This window comes from Hibiscus syriacus, unplaced genomic scaffold, assembly GCF_006381635.1.
Source record: "Hibiscus syriacus cultivar Baekdansim isolate YM2019G1 unplaced genomic scaffold, ASM638163v2 tig00110630_pilon, whole genome shotgun sequence".
Lineage (NCBI taxonomy): Eukaryota > Viridiplantae > Streptophyta > Magnoliopsida > Malvales > Malvaceae > Hibiscus > Hibiscus syriacus.
In genome coordinates, this window is record NW_024062805.1 from 203,227 (window position 1) to 222,786 (window position 19,560).

The 19,560-nt window shown below is 35.2% G+C and overlaps 1 protein-coding gene and 1 long non-coding RNA gene across 2 annotated transcripts; one reads left to right on the top strand and one right to left on the bottom strand.

Annotated features, from left to right (window-relative positions):
- Positions 1 to 1,103: 1,103 nt before the first annotated feature.
- LOC120136464 lies at positions 1,104 to 18,860 on the bottom strand. The gene is made up of 3 exons (XR_005517342.1): positions 18,654 to 18,860; positions 6,763 to 6,765; positions 1,104 to 1,114 (listed from the first exon to the last, which is right to left on the bottom strand). It is a non-coding gene; the product is annotated as an uncharacterized LOC120136464 (long non-coding RNA).
- Positions 17,759 to 18,783, top strand: LOC120136461 (transcription factor MYB108-like). The gene is made up of 3 exons (XM_039152494.1): positions 17,759 to 17,954; positions 18,042 to 18,171; positions 18,249 to 18,783. The coding sequence occupies exons 1-3, from the start codon at positions 17,804 to 17,806 to the stop codon at positions 18,766 to 18,768; spliced, it is 801 nt and encodes a 266-aa protein (XP_039008425.1). The 5' UTR covers positions 17,759 to 17,803; the 3' UTR covers positions 18,769 to 18,783.
- Positions 18,861 to 19,560: the final 700 nt, after the last annotated feature.

Sequence of the window (19,560 nt, forward strand, 5' to 3'; positions counted from 1 at the left end):
GCTGGGGTACGAGAAGAATGGGTAGCATCCCGTACCAAACAAAAAGGCGAAAGCGAAGGCATTGCTTGGACCAACATCAGAGAGCTTATTCAGAGTCATCCAGACGCTAAAGTACGATTCGATCTATTTGCTCTGGGTATATATGGTATGGTCATCTTCCCAAAAGTATTGGGATATGTTGAAGCTGCAGTGGTAGACTTGTTTGAACAGCTACCGAAGAAGATTAATCCTGTTTCTGCCATCCTAGCAGAGACCTTCAGATCGTTAAATGCTTGTAGAAGGCTAGGAGGTGGACGATTCTCAGGGTGTACCCAGTTGTTATATGTTTGGATCCGTAGTCATTTCTGGAGAACAGAAAAGGTTTCATACCGACGCTTTAATACGGATTATTCACCATTAAAAGAATTTCTAGAGCAGGAATGGCCGAAAGAAATTAAGAAAGATATGTGGATTAATGCCTTTCGAAATCTGCAAAGCAATGACGTTGTTTGGCGCGCCCCGTGGCAAATCCAAAGGGAATTCTTTTACAGGTGTGGTGATTACAACTGGATAATGCTGCTCGGATTATGGGGAGGAATTGGATATGCACCACTGCTGGTTATAAGACAGTATGAAGGTCGTCAATTTGTACCTGTCACTGCTGGACTACAGTCATCTGAGTTTGCATTCCACAGCAAAAATTATAAAAAAAACATCATGGAAGCCGTTACAGCTTGGAAAACAACTTTTTGTATTCGAGCTAAAGCAGCAAAAGAAATGCTAACTCCTGATTATGAAGATTGGAGATCTGTCAGAAAAAACGAAAATATTCCTCTACCAGATCAAAATGAGGATATTTCTATGGAAGATCGCATTAAGGTGGTTCCATCAGAGATTGAAATCTTGAGAGCTGAGTTTGAAGCAGAAAGAGATGGCTGGTCGAAAGAGTTAGAGCAAATGAGACAAGATAAAGCTATGTTAGGGGTTGACATTGACTTTCATTCATCACAATGTACAATGTTGAGAAAAGATAAAGAAAAAGGTGAAGATGAGTACAGAGCCTTACAGAAAAATTACCAGGAGTTATATAAATCCCGAAAAGCATCAGGACCCAGCCAATCGACGGTACAGATGACTAGAGAATTGAACATTGAGAAAAGACGAGTTGAAGATCTGAAAGGAAAGAATAGCCGTCTACTCAAAAGCCTGGAAAAAGGAAAGCAAAAAATGGAAGATTTCGAGGTTGACAGAAGAGAGCGAATTATAAAACACAAGGCTGAACACCGTGAGATCATGAATGAAATGCAAAGAGAAAGAGATCGAGCCAAAGATTTAGAAGAGATGAAGAATGACATCTTTGTTAAATTTGAAAGCGAGAAAAGTATCATGTTCAAGGGATTTGAATCTGAAATGAACCAGTTGATTGCTGAGCTTGAAGTCAGAGGCCAAAAGATGGAAGAATCCAATGTTAAAAAAGAAAAATGGGAGTTAGAAAGAAAAAAATTTCAATACCAGACTTGAGGTAGAGCAGGAGGTGGCTAGCAATTGGATGCAAAGATGCAGAAACAAAGATGTTCAAATCCAGAAGCTTAATCAAAGAACGCAAGAAGCACAAACAAAATTTGAAGAGGATCTGGATCAGTCTAGAAACAAAAACTCAGAGTTTAATTCTTACATTTTGCAACTTGAAGAATCATTGTTTCAAGAAAAGGTTCGTCTAGGACCTAATGATCTCAAAGAAAGTAATGAGGAAAATGCTTCACTGCGAAGACACATTAGAGATCTTGAAAAAATTCTGCACAATGGCCAAGTCAGAATCACTGAGTTAGAGCAAACTCTTGAAGGAACAACTGAACAATGGCAAAAGTCAACTGAGTTCTATGTCGAAAGAAGTGAAGAAAGAAGCAATATGGTGTTCGAGGCCATGGTACAAATGAGCGAGGTTGCCAGATATGTTGGGGAACTAGCTGTTGAAGCCAAAATAATTGAGCATCAAGTTGATCCAGTTTCTAAGTGTGGAAAGAAGGTTTCATGGTTAATGAAAGAAGTTATAGAGCTTAATAGGAAAGCTATGCCTTATCTGTAGTTCTGAAATATTATAAAGAAACTTTTGTATGCCGATGGAAGTTGTTCTATGACAGTTAACTTTTTGGGATCAATGTTTTTTACATACATGCATTTTGCATACATTCATCATTCATTTCATAATTTTCACTATGAATTATTTTATTCATTAAGTTAAAATTCATCAATTAAAATTTGAAAAAATAATATTAAAAGATTTTTCAATCGCAGTTACTCTGGCCAAAAGAGAAATACTACATCACTACAGTACTAGACAAGCTACTAAGAGAATTATGGAGGATAAAATACAGTGTATTGAGGAACAGCATCATAAAGAACAAGAAGAAATGAGAATGAAGTTGGAAAAAATTGAAGCCAGTATTGCAAATTCACAAGACAGTATGATGAAGAAGATAGAGGACATGTTTAAAAGGCAGGCTATCAGTGGAAAAATGCATGAAAATCCTGTATCTTTCGACCAAGAACCCATATATCCTCTAGGTTTTTCACCAGAACCAATTTATCACTCTGGTACTACCCCTATACAAATCAATGCTCGTACATCTGCATTACAAGAAGCTAAACCACATGAAGATCAACAAGTGGATCCCGCATCTTCAAGCAAAAATCCGCTTATATCAGATGTGAAAGTAGTGGATCTTAATATTGATCAGTTGATCCCAGATTTGAATGAGCTAAATGAGAAACAAAAAGTAAATGAAGAACTGACCAGACAGATCAAGAGCTTAGAAGAGCGAATGAAATCCGTGGAAATAACTGAATCATTCTATGGATTTGATGCTAGTGAGTTGAGTTTGGTTCCAGACCTAATCCTCCCTATCAAGTTCAAAGCTCCCGAATTTGATAAATATAACGGTACTACATGCCCTTCATCCCACATTACTATGTTTTGTCGAAGAATGGCAGGATATGTGAAGGACGAAAAATTGTTAATTCACTGCTTCCAAGATAGTTTGACAGGACCGGCTTTAAAATGGTATACTCAATTGACCAAAGCCAACATTAGATCTTGGAAAGATTTGGCTAAAGCATTTTTAGAGCAGTACCGCCATGTGACAGACATGGTCCATGACAGATGGACTCTTCAAAACTTGGAGAAAAAGAATAATGAAACATTCAGACAGTATGCCCAGAGATGGCGTGACACTGCGGCCCAAGTTCAACCACCTTTGTCAGAAAAAGAGGCCACATTGATGTTTGTCCATACATTGAAGGCTCCTTATTTAAACCATCTAATGGGGAATGCAACCAGAAATTTTGCAGATTTGGTCATTTCTGGAGAATTAATTGAAAATGTCTTGAAAAGTGGCAAGATTGAATCAAATGATGGGTCTAGTTCCAAAAGACCTACGTACCGGAAAAAGGAGAATGAAGTCAACAATGCAAATTCTTACAGCAAGGATTCATCGAAAAGTGTTACAATAACCCAACCAAGGGTTAAGAAAGAGGAAACAAACACTAATCGAGCAGATTCCAGAGGATCTCGAAAGGAAAAATGAAAGGTTATCTTTTACACCTTTACCAGTACCATATGCAGAGATCTATGATTCGCTGTTAAAAGCAGATGTTATAAGGCCCTATCCTTTGGTTCCCATGCAACCACCATTCCCTCCTTGGTATGATACAAAGGCACACTGTGTTTACCATGAAGGAATTACAGGACATTCTATTGAAAACTGTCTAGCATTCAAAAGGGTGGTTCAAAATTTGATCAACACTGGGAAGTTGGAATTCAATACACCATCCGCATCAAGTCATCCATTGCCAAATCATGGAGATAAAAACGTGAATGCAATTCAGGAAGAGAACAGAAAGAAAGCAAAAAACTGACATTTCTGAAATTAAATCTCCATTTGTTTGGATATTCAGACAGCTTTCTTTAGCCGGTATAATTCCACAACAATTCAGGCCAAAGCAGAATGAAGGCAAGAATTATTGTGAATATCATCAGGAGAAAGGGCATAAAATTCAACTATGTCCTGAGTTTAGAAACTTGGTGCAAAAATTGATGAACAACAGAGAAATAGAATTCTTTGAAGAAGAACCCGGGAAAAAAGAAGATGATGTTTGCTCATCAGAGGATTCTAAACCAAATCAAAGAATAAATGATCCTGTGATCATTAATGTGAAATCATCCACGGTGATTCCGGCACCAATAAGGCCAAAAGTAGTTATTACCACTCCTCTACCATTTCCATACAAAGATACCCGCAGGGTACCTTGGAATTATACTACCAATGTTTCAATGGTAGGAGGATCTGTTTCTCTAGATAAAACAGAAGAGAAAATACAAAGTCTGAGTACAACATCAACGTCCGAAGCAGTGAGCGAAGTCGGTTTCTTTACGAGAAGTGGGAGATGTTACTCTCCCGAAACATCCAATGCTTCAGAACAAGTGAAAGCAAAAGGAAAAGCCATGGCAATACCTCAGAAGGTATTTGAGGATGAATCCCTTCCAGCATTCAATGAACCTGTGACAGAAAAGCAAGCTCAAGAATTTTTGAAATTCCTGAAACATAGTGAGTATAGTGTGGTTGAACAACTACACAAACAACAGGCGAGAATTTCTATTCTTGATCTTTTGATGAATTCAGAAGCGCATAGGAATGCTTTGATAAAAATCCTCAATCAAACATTTATCCCCGAAGATATATCCCTCAATAAACTTGACAGAATTGTGGGACATATAGCCGCTGACAATTACATAACGTTCACAGATGATGAAATACCATAGGGCGGAATGGGGACAGTAAAAGCTTTGAACATCACGACACATTGTCATGGTCATGTGTTGCCAGGAGTATTGATTGACAATGGATCCGCTCTCAACTTGATGCCCCTAGTTACACTTCAAAGAATGCCTCTGGATCAATCACACATGAAGAATTATCAGAATGTGGTACGAGCATTTGATGGTACTCAAAAGAAGTGCTTGGGAAAATGGAAATACCGTTGTTAATTGGCCCAGTCGTGTACAATATTGACTTTGTGGTTATGGACATCCACCCCACATATAATTGTCTATTAGGGAGGCCATGGATTCATTCAGCAGGAGCCGTTCCTTCTTCATTACATCAGAAATTGAAATTTGTTGTTGATGGACAACTAATATGCGTCAGTGCTGAAGAAGAAATCATTGCGTCTGTAACAAGCGATGTTCCATATATCGACACCAATGATGAGGCTCTTGAATGCTCTTTTCGAGCTCTTGAATTTGTAAATGCAACCTTTATTGCGGAAGGAAGCAAAATTCCATATCCCAAATTGTCTGATTGCACCAAGATGACGGTACAACAAACTTTAGGCATCGGAGCTAAAGCTGGGAGAGGTCTAGGAAAGAATCTTCAAGGGATTTCAGTTCCTATCAGTATAAAGATGAAAAAAGACCGTTTTAGGCTGGGATTTAAGCCCAATCTTCAGCAAAAGAACAAAGAGATGAAAAGAAGATGTGAAGACAGAAAGGCAAAATTGAAAGGGGGAGAAATCCTTTGGAAACACATGTCTTTCCCACAGTTGAAGACCATATTCAGATCAGGGGGAACAATTAATGTGGAACAGCAGCTTGTTGAAGCCTTTAAAGAAGAAAAGTTGACGAAAGATCAAGACATAATTGAAGAAGCTATGAATGGATTATTTATCAACATGATCATGAATGACAACAAGATTGGCAAGTACTTGGATAGGATTCGACCATGTCTTCCTGGAGAAACACTCACCAATTGGACCACTGAAGATCTTCCTATAGTTTTTAATATTAATGCAGAGTAATATTCAGAACTAATCTTTATGTTTAGCTCAAAAATATGAAAACTTTTTGTTATCTTGTAAAATAAATTATGTTAAATATAAGAAATTTTCTTTAAAATTTTCAGATGGCAATCATTCTTTACATTTTCTTACATTTTTACATTTATTTATTTTCATAAATTTACTATATTCTTTCGGAAATGTTCCGACTTAAATTTGCAGGTGTCACCGTGTTAATAGCATGTTTATTCCTAGATTTAATCCAGTGATAAATTTAGAGCAGCCTATATGTCTGGAAGAAATCAATGGTTGTGAAGATGAACTGGAATGTGATGTTCCTACTGAACTATTAAGATTGGTAAAAAAGGAAGACAAACAAATTCTACCACACAAGGAAGAGGTTGAGACTGTGAATTTGGGAACAGATGAAAAAATAAAAGAGGTGAAAATTGGTACCACTCTGACAGTCCAGATAAAACAAGGATTGATAAATCTCCTTCAAGAGTTCAAAGATATCTTTGCATGGTCTTATCAAGATATGCCTGGTTTGAGCACAGATATAGTGATACATAAGCTTCCAATCAATCCATAATATAAACCAATCCAACAAAAGCTCAGAAGAATGAGGCCAGAAATGTTGTTGTAAATCAAGGAAGAAGTAATGAAACAGATCAATGCAGGTTTCCTGCAGGCATCTAAATACCCAGAATGGGTAGCCAACATTGTTCCCGTACCAAAGAAAAATGGAAAAGTTCGAATGTGCGTGGATTACAGAGATCTCAACAAAGCTAGTCCGAAAGATAGTTTTCCATTACCCCACATAGACACATTGGTGGACAATACTGCAGGGCATGCATGGTTTTCATTTATGGATGGCTTTTCAGGATATAATCAGATAAAAATGAATCCTGAAGACATGGAAAAGACGACATTTATAACCATGTGGGGCACATTCTGTTATAAAGTGATGCCATTTGGATTGAAAAATGCAGGGGCAACATATCAAAGAGCCATGGTAACTTTGTTTCATGACATGATGCACAAAGAGATGGAAGTATATGTAGATGACATGATTGCCAAATCCAGAACGGAAGAAGAACATATTCAAAATCTGAGGAAGCTTTTCCAGAGATTGAGGAAGTATCAATTAAAGCTTAACCCTGCTAAATGCACTTTTGGGGTAACTTCTGGGAAACTTTTGGGATTTGTAGTCAGCAAAAAAGGAATTGAGATTGATCCAGATAAAGTAAAAGCAATTCAAGATCTTCCACCACCCAACACAAAAAAAGAAGTTCGAGGCTTTTTGGGGAGATTAAATTATATATCTCGGTTCATTTCTCAATTGACTGACAAATGTGATCTAGTGTTCAAATTACTTCGAAAGAACAATCCTGAAGTCTGGAATGAAGAATGTCAAGAAACTTTGGATATTATTAAGAAATATTTATCCAATGCCCCCATTTTAGTATCACCAATGCCTGATAGACCATTAATTCTCTACTTAACGGTCTTCGAAAATTCGATGGGATGTGTACTAGGACAGCATGATGAATCTGGAAGAAAAGAAAAAGCTATTTATTATCTGAGCAAGAAATTTACTGATTGTGAAGTTCGATATCCACCAATACAAAAATTATGTTGTGGTGTTTGGTGTGGACTACTCGAAGACTCAGACAATATATGTTATACCATACTACTTGGTTGATATCAAAACTTGATCCTTTGAAATTCTTAATGGAATCACCAGCTTTGACAGGCAGAATGGCTAGATGGCAGATGTTATTATCTGAGTTTGATATTGTATATGTCAACCAAAAAGCGATAAAAGGAAGTGTCATAGCTGATTTCCTGGCCAGTCGTGTATCAAATGATTATCAGCCTTTGAACTTCAATTTTCCTGATGAAGATTTGTTATGCATATCCATGAATGAAGAAGTCAAAACAAATGATGAATTTGCATGTTGGAAGCTTTACTTTGACGGAGCATCTAATGCTTTGGGACGAGGAATCGGGGCAGTGTTAATTTCTCCAGAAAATGTTTATTATCCCTTTACAAGTAGACTGGAGTTCTTTTGCACCAATAACATGGCAGAATATGAAGCTTGTGTCATGGGATTGAAAGCAGCTATAGAAAGAAAAATCAAATGTCTCAAAATATATGGAGATTCATCGTTAGTGGTGTATCAATTGCGAGGAGAATGGGAAACAAAAGATCCCAAATTTGTTAGAATATCGAAATTTTATACTCGAATTAGTGAAAGAATTTGAGAGGGTTACATTCAATTATCTCCCTCGAGAAGAAAATCAAATAGCAGATGCTTTGGCTACATTAGCTGCTATGTTTCAGGCAAATAAGAAAGTTGATATGATGCCAATCAAAATGCAAGTGTATGAAATTCCTGCACATTGTTATAGTGTGGAAGAAGAGGTAGATGGTAAACCATGGTATCATGATATCCTGCAATATATCAAAAATCAAAGTTATCCACCAAATGCAACAGAAATTGATAAAAGAGAACCTTGAGAAGAATGGCTGCTGGATATTTTCTTGATGGAGAGATTATGTATAGAAGAAGCAGTGATCAAATGCTGTTGAGATGTTTAAATACCAGTGAAGCTCGAAATGTCATTGAAGAAGTACACAGTGGAATATGTGGAACACATGCAAATGGTCTTTCCATGGCCAGAAAAATAATGAGATATGGATACTATTGGGCTACTATGTACACAGATTGCATAGATTATGCAAGGAAATGTCATAAATGCCAGATATATGCAGACAAGATTCATGTACCCCCATCTCCTTTACATGTAATGACATCACCCTGGCCATTTTCTATGTGGGGAATAGATGTCATTGGAGCAATCACACCAAAGGCATCGAATGGACATTGTTTCATCCTTGTGGCAATTGATTATTTTACCAAATGGGTTGAAGCTGCTTCATACACTAATATTAAGAGGTCCACAGTCTGCAAATTCATAAAGAAAGAGATAGTTTGTCGGTATGGCCTACCAGAAAGGATCATTACAGATAATGCTCTGAACCTGAACAACAAAATGATGACCGAACTTTGTGCACAGTTTAAGATCAAACATGCAAATTCAGTGGCATATCGTCCAAAGATGAATGGGGCAGTTGAAGCAGCAAATAAGAACATCAAGAGAATCATTACAAAGACTACTGAAACTTACAAAGATTGGCACGAGAAGTTACCTTTTGCTCTATATGCATACCGAACTACTGTTCGAACATCTACTGGGGCAACGCCTTTTTCTTTAGTCTACGGGATGGAAGCAGTCTTACCAATTGAAGTTGAGATTCCATCGCTCCGAATATTGAGAGAAATAAAATTGGATGAATCTGAATGGATCCAAGCTAGATTTGATCAATTGAACCTTATTGAAGAGAAAAGATTGAAAGCTATTTGCCATGGACAGATGTATCAAAAACGGATGATGAAGTCTCATGATAAGAAAGTACATCCAAGAGAATTCCAAGAAGGTGATCTAGTACTAAAAAAGATCTTGCCTATACATAAAGATTTCCGTGGGAAATGGATGCCTAATTGGGAAGGACCATACGTTGTGAAAAAGGCCTTTTCCGGAGGAGCGTTGATCTTGGCAGAAATGGATGGAAAAATTCTGAAAAATCCAATAAACTCGGATTCTGTCAAGAAATATTATGCTTGAAGAGAATAGAAAAAAAATAATAATAGAAAATGAAAAAAAAAGAGAAGAAAAAGAAAGGGGGTCAAGGTGAAAACCCGCAAAGGGCATCTTGTAACCAAAGGAAGGATTTGAGTTGAAAACCTGAAAAGGCGGCTCAAATGCAGGTTGATATTAGGCATCTGGCAATTGAACCCTCTTAAGATTTTGACAGTTTGGGAGAAACTTCACATCTACAAGCATTTTGACAACGTTTGAGATCTTCCAGACAAAAGCTTACATCATTACTCTAAATTGTGTCAACTTGATTAATTTAGAAATACTTATGCTTATAATTTGTTGAGACATTTGAATTTTTATTCTTATGCTTGTCATAACTTTGAATACAATTATATCTATTTCAAGTTCAATTTATTTGAGATTCAATTTATTTTGGAAATTCAATTTATTCTTTTCTATTGAATTAACATAATTTTGAAATAATTTAAAGATTTCTGAATATCACTTTATGTTAATACTTTTAAATACATGGAATACAAAGTAGGCAAATCATCACTAGCTTAAAGCCATGAACATCAAGATTGTTACAAGTGATGCTACCGACAACAAGGTCGAATCCGCCAAATCTACTCATCAATTGCTCCAACCGATCACCATTCAATTCTTGCACATCTGTTTTCAAAGATATACTAAAACAGTAGAAGATGATCTTTGCAGTACTGATTCCAGCAAAAAGAAACAAGACATTGATATCACTAGGAAACATGTTTCTATACAGATCCTTGTATATGGTTTTTAAGGAAACCTAGAAGCATTTCCACCTCATCAGGTTCAAGTGGAGTAACTTTATTCCTTCCAACCCATACTAGATTCCATTTTTAGCACTCATCAAGAACATACTTCTGGACACTCGAAGGTGGCTCATTGTCATAAGCTTCAAAAGCCTTACAGATCCTTTCTGTCAATTTGGCACTTCCTGTACATGTTTATAAACAGTTCAACTTTGTTCTTGGATTCCATGAAAGCCATCATTTCTTTGTCAATGGAAAAGCATCAGCACATGGAGGAAGCAGAATAAGAAAAAATATATTCTTAATTGGCAGAATTATGAATATAGCCCTTTTCAGTGTAATAGCATGGAAATACTTCGAATCTACAAATTCTGGCTCTACATCAAATAAGTGTTGTGATATCTTAGTCCAATCATTGAATTTGGAAGATGAATTTGCTCAATAGCATCTTCTGGAAGTGTTCTTTGAGTTATCTGATCTGATTTGGCAGAACCAATCATTGAATTTGGAAGATGAATTTGCTCAATAGCATCTTCTGGAAGTGTTCTTTGAGTTATCTGATCTGATTTGGCAGAACCAATCATTGAATTTGGAAGATGAATTTGCTCAATAGCATCTTCTGGAAGTGTTCTTTGAGTTATCTGATCTGATTTGGCAGAACCAATCATTGAATTTGGAAGATGAATTTGCTGAATAGTATCTTCTGGAAGTGTTCTTTGAGTTATCTGATCTGATTTGGCAGAACCAATCATTGAATTTGGAAGATGAATTTGCTCAATAGCATCTTCTCGAAGAGTTCTTTGAGTTATCTGATCTGATTTGGCAGAACCAATCATTGAATTTGGAAGATGAATTTGCTCAATAGCATCTTCTCGAAGAGTTCTTTGAGTTATCTGATCTGATTTGGCAGAACCAATCATTGAATTTGGAAGATAAATTTGCTCAATAGCATCTTCTGGAAGTGTTCTTTGAGTTATCTAATCTGGTTGGACAGAACCAATCGTTGGAATTAAAAGATGAACTGCATGATCGTCTTTATTATGAAGTTTCTTTTCAAGCTTCTTTTGCTTATTCCTTTCCCAAAAATCATAGCCCAAGTTTTTGCCTTTGCTTATAATTGGGATCATTGCATAATGACTTCCTATCTTTTACTAGAAGAAGTACATCAGCAGCCTTAGTCATTTAAGCAGCACATATAAAATTTGCAAATTCTGCAATTGATGAATTTGGACCACACATCTCTACATGGCTATTGAAGTTTCAGCCTTTGAGAATCCCATTTTTGTCAAGTATAACAGTTTATCTCTTCATCAGAATCAGAAGTCAAGATTTCTCGGTATTAGAAGAACTATCGATATCTGTGAAATCATCTTGAAAGGTCACTTCATAATCAGATAAGTTGTTATCAGAATCAACATGTTGCCAGAATGCAAGCTTTTCAAGAGTTTATACTATTGAGTTTTATTCTCAAGAGGTTTTGTGACATTATATCTACATCTACATTTGTCAAAGATGATAGATTCTTTGATTTGAAGAAGACAGATATATTGGGTTTTTACAATTGAAGAAATACTCAATTCACCCGTCTGAAATCAAACAACTTAATATTCATGCATCATATTTAGGCATTTGCAAAAATAGATGCATTTTCATTCATTTTTGTTGAATTTCTAACAGGAATTTCAAAAAATTTAGCAAAGATTCAAATCCATCATTTGGTGGATCATCTTTTCCAGTTCAAGTTCATAATGAGAAGAACTCATCTGAAGAAGGAAGAAGAAGTTCATAATGAGAAGAATTTGTTCAACCTTTTACCTGAATCCATCATTTGGTGGACCATCTTTTCCAGTTCGAGTTCATAATGAGAAGAACTCATCTGAAGAAGGAAGAAGAAGTTCATAATGAGAAGAATTTGTTCAACCTTTTATATGAATCCATCATTTGGTGGATCATCTTTTCCAGTTCGAGTTCATAATGAGAAGAACTCATCTGAAGAAGGAAGGAGAAGTTCATAATTAGAAGAATTTGTTCAACCTTTTACCTGAATCCATCATTTGATGGATCAGCTTTTCCAGAGAAAGTTCATAATGAGAAGAACTCATCTGAAGAAGGAAGAAGAAGTTCATAATGAGAAGAATTTGTTCAACCTTTTATATGAATCCATCATTTAATGGATCAGCTTTTCCAGAGAAAGTCCATAATGAGAAGAACTCATCTGAAGAAGGAAGAAGAAGTTCATAATGAGAAGAATTTGTTCAAACCTTTTATATGAATCCATCATTTAATGGATCAGCTTTTCCAGAGAAAGTCCATAATGAGAAGAACTCATCTGAAGAAGGAAAAAGAAGTTCATAATGAGAAGAATTTGTTCAAACCTTTTATATGAATCCATCATTTAATGGATCAGCTTTTCCAGTTAAAGTTCATAATGAGAAGAACTCATCTGAAAAAGAAAGAAGAAGTTCATAATAAGAAGAACTTGTTCAACTTTTGGCATAATTCTATCACAGAAGGAGATAGATTAACATCAGCCTTTCTAGAGAAAGTTCATAATGAGAAGAACTCATCAAGAGCTTATTCAACCTTTTGAATGACTCTATCACAGAAAGGAGGTCATCATTATCCCCAGCAGGAAGTTCATAATAAGAAGAACTTATTTGGAGAGAGAGAAGAATTTATTCAATATCTCCATTATGATCAAAGTAAAGTCAAATGGATAAAAAATTTTATTATCTTTTCATCTTTGCCCTATTCTTGTTAACACAAGAATGAGCAAAGAGGGGCAGCTGAAGATACTAATTTTTTTATCCATATTATTATTATTAATATTATTATTATTATTATTATTATTATTATTATTATTATTATTATTATTATTATTATTACTATTATTATTAAATATATTAAATACATATAAATATTATTAAAAATAAATAAATAATAAAAATATAATTACAGGCCCAATTACAATTGGACCGGCCCAGTTACAAACCAACCAGAGCCGGTCCGAAACCAACCAGAAACCCTAAATATTTGGGTTTCCAGTTAGGGTTTCCTAACCCTAATTTACCCAGCCGCCTCAGCTCACAGCCGTTGGATCTGGCAAGATCCAACGGACCAGATTGTCCCAGATGGAAACCCTAGGGTCTGATACCCTAGGGACACGCGGCCGCCGTTGCTATCTCGCCGCCTCCGCCGCTGCCACGTCCCAACCGAAGACTCCAGAAGACAGATTACCAGCCGTCCACGCCATGGCTACTCGGTGAGTCACCACTGGTAGTCCGGTGACTCACCGAGGCCCCCTCTTCGGACCGGTCTGAGACGAACACCGGTGGTGGCTATAAAAGCCACCACCCATCTGCGAAAAAAAAAGAGACAGAAGCCAGGGACAGAGACAGAACCAAAAAGAAAAAAAAAGGAAGGAAAATAGAGAGAGATATAAAACTACCAACGATCCCAACAGAGCAAAAACAAAAAACAAGAAGGAAAAAGAGAAGAGAGAAGCTTACCAAGGAAGCCTTGACCGTCGCCGGAAACACTGAACATCGCCGGAGAACCGAAAATACCGAAGGTATATTTATAGATCTGCTCCGATTGGGAGCCATTTAAGGAAAAAGAACATCGGAACCGTCCTTAGGACGGTCCGATCTATCCAATAGTATAAAAATAAATTTTCCGGCCACCGGATACGGTGGCCGGCGGGGACACTCGCGGCGGCAGACGGCTGCCGGATTCCCTCCGGTGAGGGAATCTAGAGAGAGGCCAGAGAGAATTCTCTCTCTCTCTCTCTTTCTGCTTAAAGAAAAAAAAAGAAGAAATGAAATGGCTGGCCCTTCGGGCCAGCCGGTTTGGACCATTTATAGTCCTTCCCGAACGACGTCGTTTCGGGAAGGACTATGCGCGTAATTATGAAATAGTTAAATCCCTTCCGTAGTCCTCCTAACTTGTAAATGTTTTATTTTGATCACTAAACTGAATTTATAATAATTTTAATTCAGTCTTTGAATTTTAATTTTATTCATTTTAGTCCCTTTTATTAAAATAATATATTTAGGATAAATGACAGATTTAATCCCTTAATTTTAATAAATATTTTTTAAATCCCTAGTTTATATTTTTAATTTATTTGAATCTAATATCTGAATTTTAGATAATTTTATTTTAATCACTAAATAAATAAAATAAAAAAATAACCTATTTAATCCCTATAGTTTTGATTAATTATGAATTAAATTTTTAATTTTATTTTACTGAAATTTAGTCATTTATTTTATATGTTTAATTTATTTTATTGTTTTTAAATATATTGTTTTAATAGAATTTTTCTTTTATTATCTTGTTAAATATTTTATATATTCATAAATATATATAATAAATAACTTTTAAATATTTATTTTTAATATCGAAGAAAAGGACAGTCTTAATACAACTGGATGTCCTATTCTGATATTTTAAAATTAAAAATTAAATAATATTATTTAAATTAATATTTATCAATATCAAAGAAAAGAACTGTCTTAAGGCACCTAGAAGTTCTTTTCGGATATTTTTAAATAAATATAATTTTGAAAATAATAGGATTATAAATTAAATATATTTTTGAATTTTTTTTAAATTTTAATAATAGAGACAATTTATAATTAAAAAGTACCAATTTTGGGCGTTGTAGGGGTGCTAATCCTTCCCTAAACGTAACCGACCACGAATCCTTTTTTATTATTAAAAAGAACTAATTTTTGGTTATAAACGCAGATCAGTTCATTTTTTTATTAGTGTTTTCTTTAAAACTCTTTTAAAAAAATAATTTTTAGGTATTCGACCTACCTGATCCAAAAGGCCGATGGCGACTCCCAAATTATTTTCAAAACTATTTATTCACATCAATTTCCCCGCCAAAATAAATATTTCGTGCCCGGACGAAAACCGGTTACGACAGTAAATTTTCACCTTTTCAGATAGTAGTAGACCGTAAATTAGCAGACTTGATATCAGGATGACCAACTACTCCTATTTTTGTACCACTATATATCTCTATTTGTCTTTTTCTTATACTTTGGTGCCACGTGTTTTTGCTACCGTCTCGATATATCTGTATTACCAGTATTTTTTTATTTATATGTTTTATACGATTTTTTGATATATATATATATATATATATATATATATTTATTTATCGTATGAACCTTTCTTACGACTAATTTCATATTATATTGTTATATAGAATTTAACGTTGTTTTAAATATAAAAGAATTTCTGAATACGATATATAATTGTCTAAATTTGGGCATAACGTTCAGGTCGGGTTTAAGGGTTACATATAAATTTGACCTGAAATTTAGTTATTTTCTTAATATGAGAAAACATATGTAATTGTGATGATCTATAGATCACCGTTTCTCTTTTTGTCTTTGACCATAAACTTTATCTTCCCTTTTGGTAATTCATTTTAGCATATTACTCGATTTTTAGTAAATTGCCTTAAGAGTGTTACCATGCATGCACCCGATAGAGGGATCTATTACTTATTAACAAAATTTGACTCGACTCGAAAAATTAATATTTTTTATACGATTTGAAAAAAATTGACTCAAATTGATTTTGATTTGTAATTTCATAAATTTGACTCGAAAAAATTTCAAGTTCAAATCGAGTTGTAAAATACAACTCAAATAGTAACTTGGATAACTCAAAATTTTTAATAATTAGTGGAGTAGTTTTCAAGTTTGAGTCGAGTCTCTCGACTATGTATGATATATATATATATATTTCACATATGAAAAAAATATAAAAGAAATATATATTTATTGTATATAGTTATAGAAAATCATTTAAATTAGAATTAAGTAATCATAATGTTATAAATATTTATAGTAAAATTTAAATAGAAACTCGAAGACTCGACTCTAAAAAATTTCAAATCAATATTGAGTTATAAGATAACACTTATCAACTCGAATAATTAGAAAATTTTCACTCGACTCGATCGAATGCTCACCCTAATTATTAGTGACATTTGATTAAAGGAACTCTATTATTTAATGTCCAAAAAGAGATACCATTTACATTATCGTAGTGCAAGAAACTTCTATTTTGACTGCATGAACCGATTAGCAGACAGTTTGGAATTGTTGATCATCAATTTATCAATGCAATTTGTGGTTATTTGGCAAAACCAATATTAAGTTTATGCTTTCACTTCATCAGTGAAAAACAGTTTACGCGCGTCACAATCCTCCACCAGCTGCCAAATTGAATTCACTTTGCTCTATGACCGAATACTAAAATTCTTCCTACTTCACCGAACTCAGTACAGATTGCACAAGGAAACAAAAGTTCCTTTGCAAAGTATAAACAGGATACGAAAGCTTGTAATTAGTTTCATCAATTGACACTCGGGATTTGGTTGGTTAAGTGGAGAGAAGATAGAAAAGATGGAAATTTGAGTAGTAGAGAATATATATATATATTTTAATTTTATTGGTGGGTTTGGTAGTAATGACCCAAGTTTTCAATGAAATTTTGGGTTAATAGTAAGGTTGACATCTTTTGAATTACAGATCCAAGTTTCAATCTCACTATGTGAGTTTTTTAATTCATTTTTTGTTGATGGTAATAACTGATTCATTGGCTACTATGATGTAATTTAATTTTAGTTTTATCATGTTTTTTTTACGATGTATGTGAAAAGATGAAAACACCTCTAAATATGTAATTTAATTTAGAAAGATTTTCGTATGACTTAGGTTTGCTCTTGGTTAAATAATATTATATGATTTTTGTTGGGTAATTTAATGTAATATTTGGTTGTATTCATACATCGAATAGAATTTTTAATAACAAATCTGTACCAGTTCATTTCGATGACTAATATGATATCTAATATTCGAGTCGGACTACCTCAATCGGGTATAGAGTGCATATATTTATTATGGTTTAAGTAGAGATATATACGGTTGGTTGTAGAGATAATTATAGCGATGCATTTTGGTATCCAACTTAAGAATGCCAAGAGTGAAATCTTTTCTGCTAAAGTTCCCCATGAAAAGCTAGTTTAAAACCAAGGTCCAATAGCATTACGCGTGATTGCAGTAAGGTCCAAACCATATCAGAACGGCAAATAATAAACAAACTCAACTCGTCCGATAAGAAACCCCTTTTTCTTTTTTATTTCTATGCTTTGGTCTTCATAGTCCACGTTCAAATATTTTGTCCAATTGTGCGCGTGAATGAAGTCAAACAGTCAAATACATAATTAAAAAACTCACAAATGGGTTCAATATGATAGTAAACTTAATCAGTTTGGATTACTATGATTAATCTCCTGGTGCGTTCTTCTTCTTCTTCTGTCAAACATTGCCTTCTTTTTCTCCTTCACTATGAGAAAATAATAGTAATAATTGTTTAGTTTTAAAGTTAGTCTTAATCCCATCTTAGCCGCTCTCTATATAATCCCCCTCCCATAATGTGCTATCTTCAACACAAACTCAAATCTCAAATCAACTCTCTTTCTCTCTATCTTTGGCTCTTGAAAAATGGATGTTCACAAGAGATTTTTCATATCAAAAAGTGAAGAAGAGATGGACGTAAAGAAAGGTCCATGGACAGAAGAAGAAGACTCCATGCTTAAGGCGTATGTCAATATCCATGGCGAAGGTCGCTGGAACTCTGTTGCTCGCTTATCAGGTTAATATATAGTTTCATAGAACCCCAAGAAATTTTTAGTTTTTTTATTTGTGATTTGGCACATTGTGATGAGGAATGGGTTTACAGGATTGAGAAGAACGGGAAAAAGCTGCAGATTGAGATGGCTGAACTATATGCGACCTGAAATCAAACGGGGAAATATCAGCCTGGAAGAGCAGCTATTGATTCTTGAACTCCATTCTCGCTATGGCAACAGGTTTTTTTCCCCTTTGTTCCTGGAATTCAATAGGAGTGTGAAATCATGAATGGTTTAGCTGATTTTGATCTTTGAAGGTGGTCGAAAATTGCCCAACACTTGCCCGGAAGGACAGACAATGAAATAAAGAACTACTGGAGAACAAGAGTCCAGAAGCAGGCGAAGCATATGAAATGCGACGTTAACAGCAAACAATTCAAGGACGCCATGCGTTACGTTTGGATCCCCCGTCTGATCGAACGGATCCGTGCTTCATCACAGTCAACCACGGCTAAACCTTCCACCATCACCGGCATAACAACTGAGTCTGACTCGGTCCACATTGACCCAAGTCTCCTGCCCGAATTATCAGGCGCTTCATGGGACTCCCAAGTCTCTTCCGTGTCGGGCCTGACAGATTGTTACAATCCACAAAGCGTTTCGAACTACGTGGCAGCTGGAACATGGTTCGAAGATGATGGGGTGCTTGAATTCCAGGCGACGGAGGAGCATAGCAATGGTTGGTCGGTTGGTGGTGGTGGAGAGTCCTCGATGGAGACGGTGTGGAATGAAGAGAATATTTGGTTTTTACAGCAGCAGCTTCATGATGAGGACTAGACTAATCACTAATGACATGAATTTTATTGCACAGATTTTATTATATTTTAATACATTGTCGACATACTGGTATCTGACGATGGAGATTTAATTTTCAGCTAACACCACAAAAGACAGTAGATTAATGATATTTATAGAATTAGTGGAGACAAATACTGTGGATCCTTTTTTCTTCTTCTTAATGTTTATCCAAGCAAAGAATTACACTTCCTGATTGCTGCAACTTGGAGATTCTAGAAATCGTACCTTTGTCGATCAATGATGGAATTAAAAAAAAGCGCCTAACCTTAATATTCCTTTGCTATGCTGCCTTCCACCGAGGGGGAAACATGAATTCATTTTTATTGGATTTTCAACGGCAGCCGTAAGTTTCCGAGCACCAACTGCCGAAACACTTGAAACCATGTCCGGTTCCAAAAGTCTAACCAGTCAACTCTAGCTCCCGGGGGTAATAATTACTTTAAGTAATCTTAATATTCTTGCCAATTCTATCAAAAACTTTCGTCAAGTATATATGGGGTGCATCATGCATGTTGCATACCTCAATTGGTTAGGTTTGAATTTCATATTTTGATATAATAAAACCAATTTAAAAATGTACTTAATTATTTTAAATAATTTTAAGCCTTCAAAACAATAAAAATATGCTTTCAATTGTTTTTCAAACTTGTTTATACTTGGAAACTGAAAAGGGATTGTTTTTCCACTTGAAAATAACCTTTCACGAGCTTCAAGCTAAAAACTACTCATCCATTTTTGGTAATAAGATTTCAAAACTTTTATTTCAGTTAT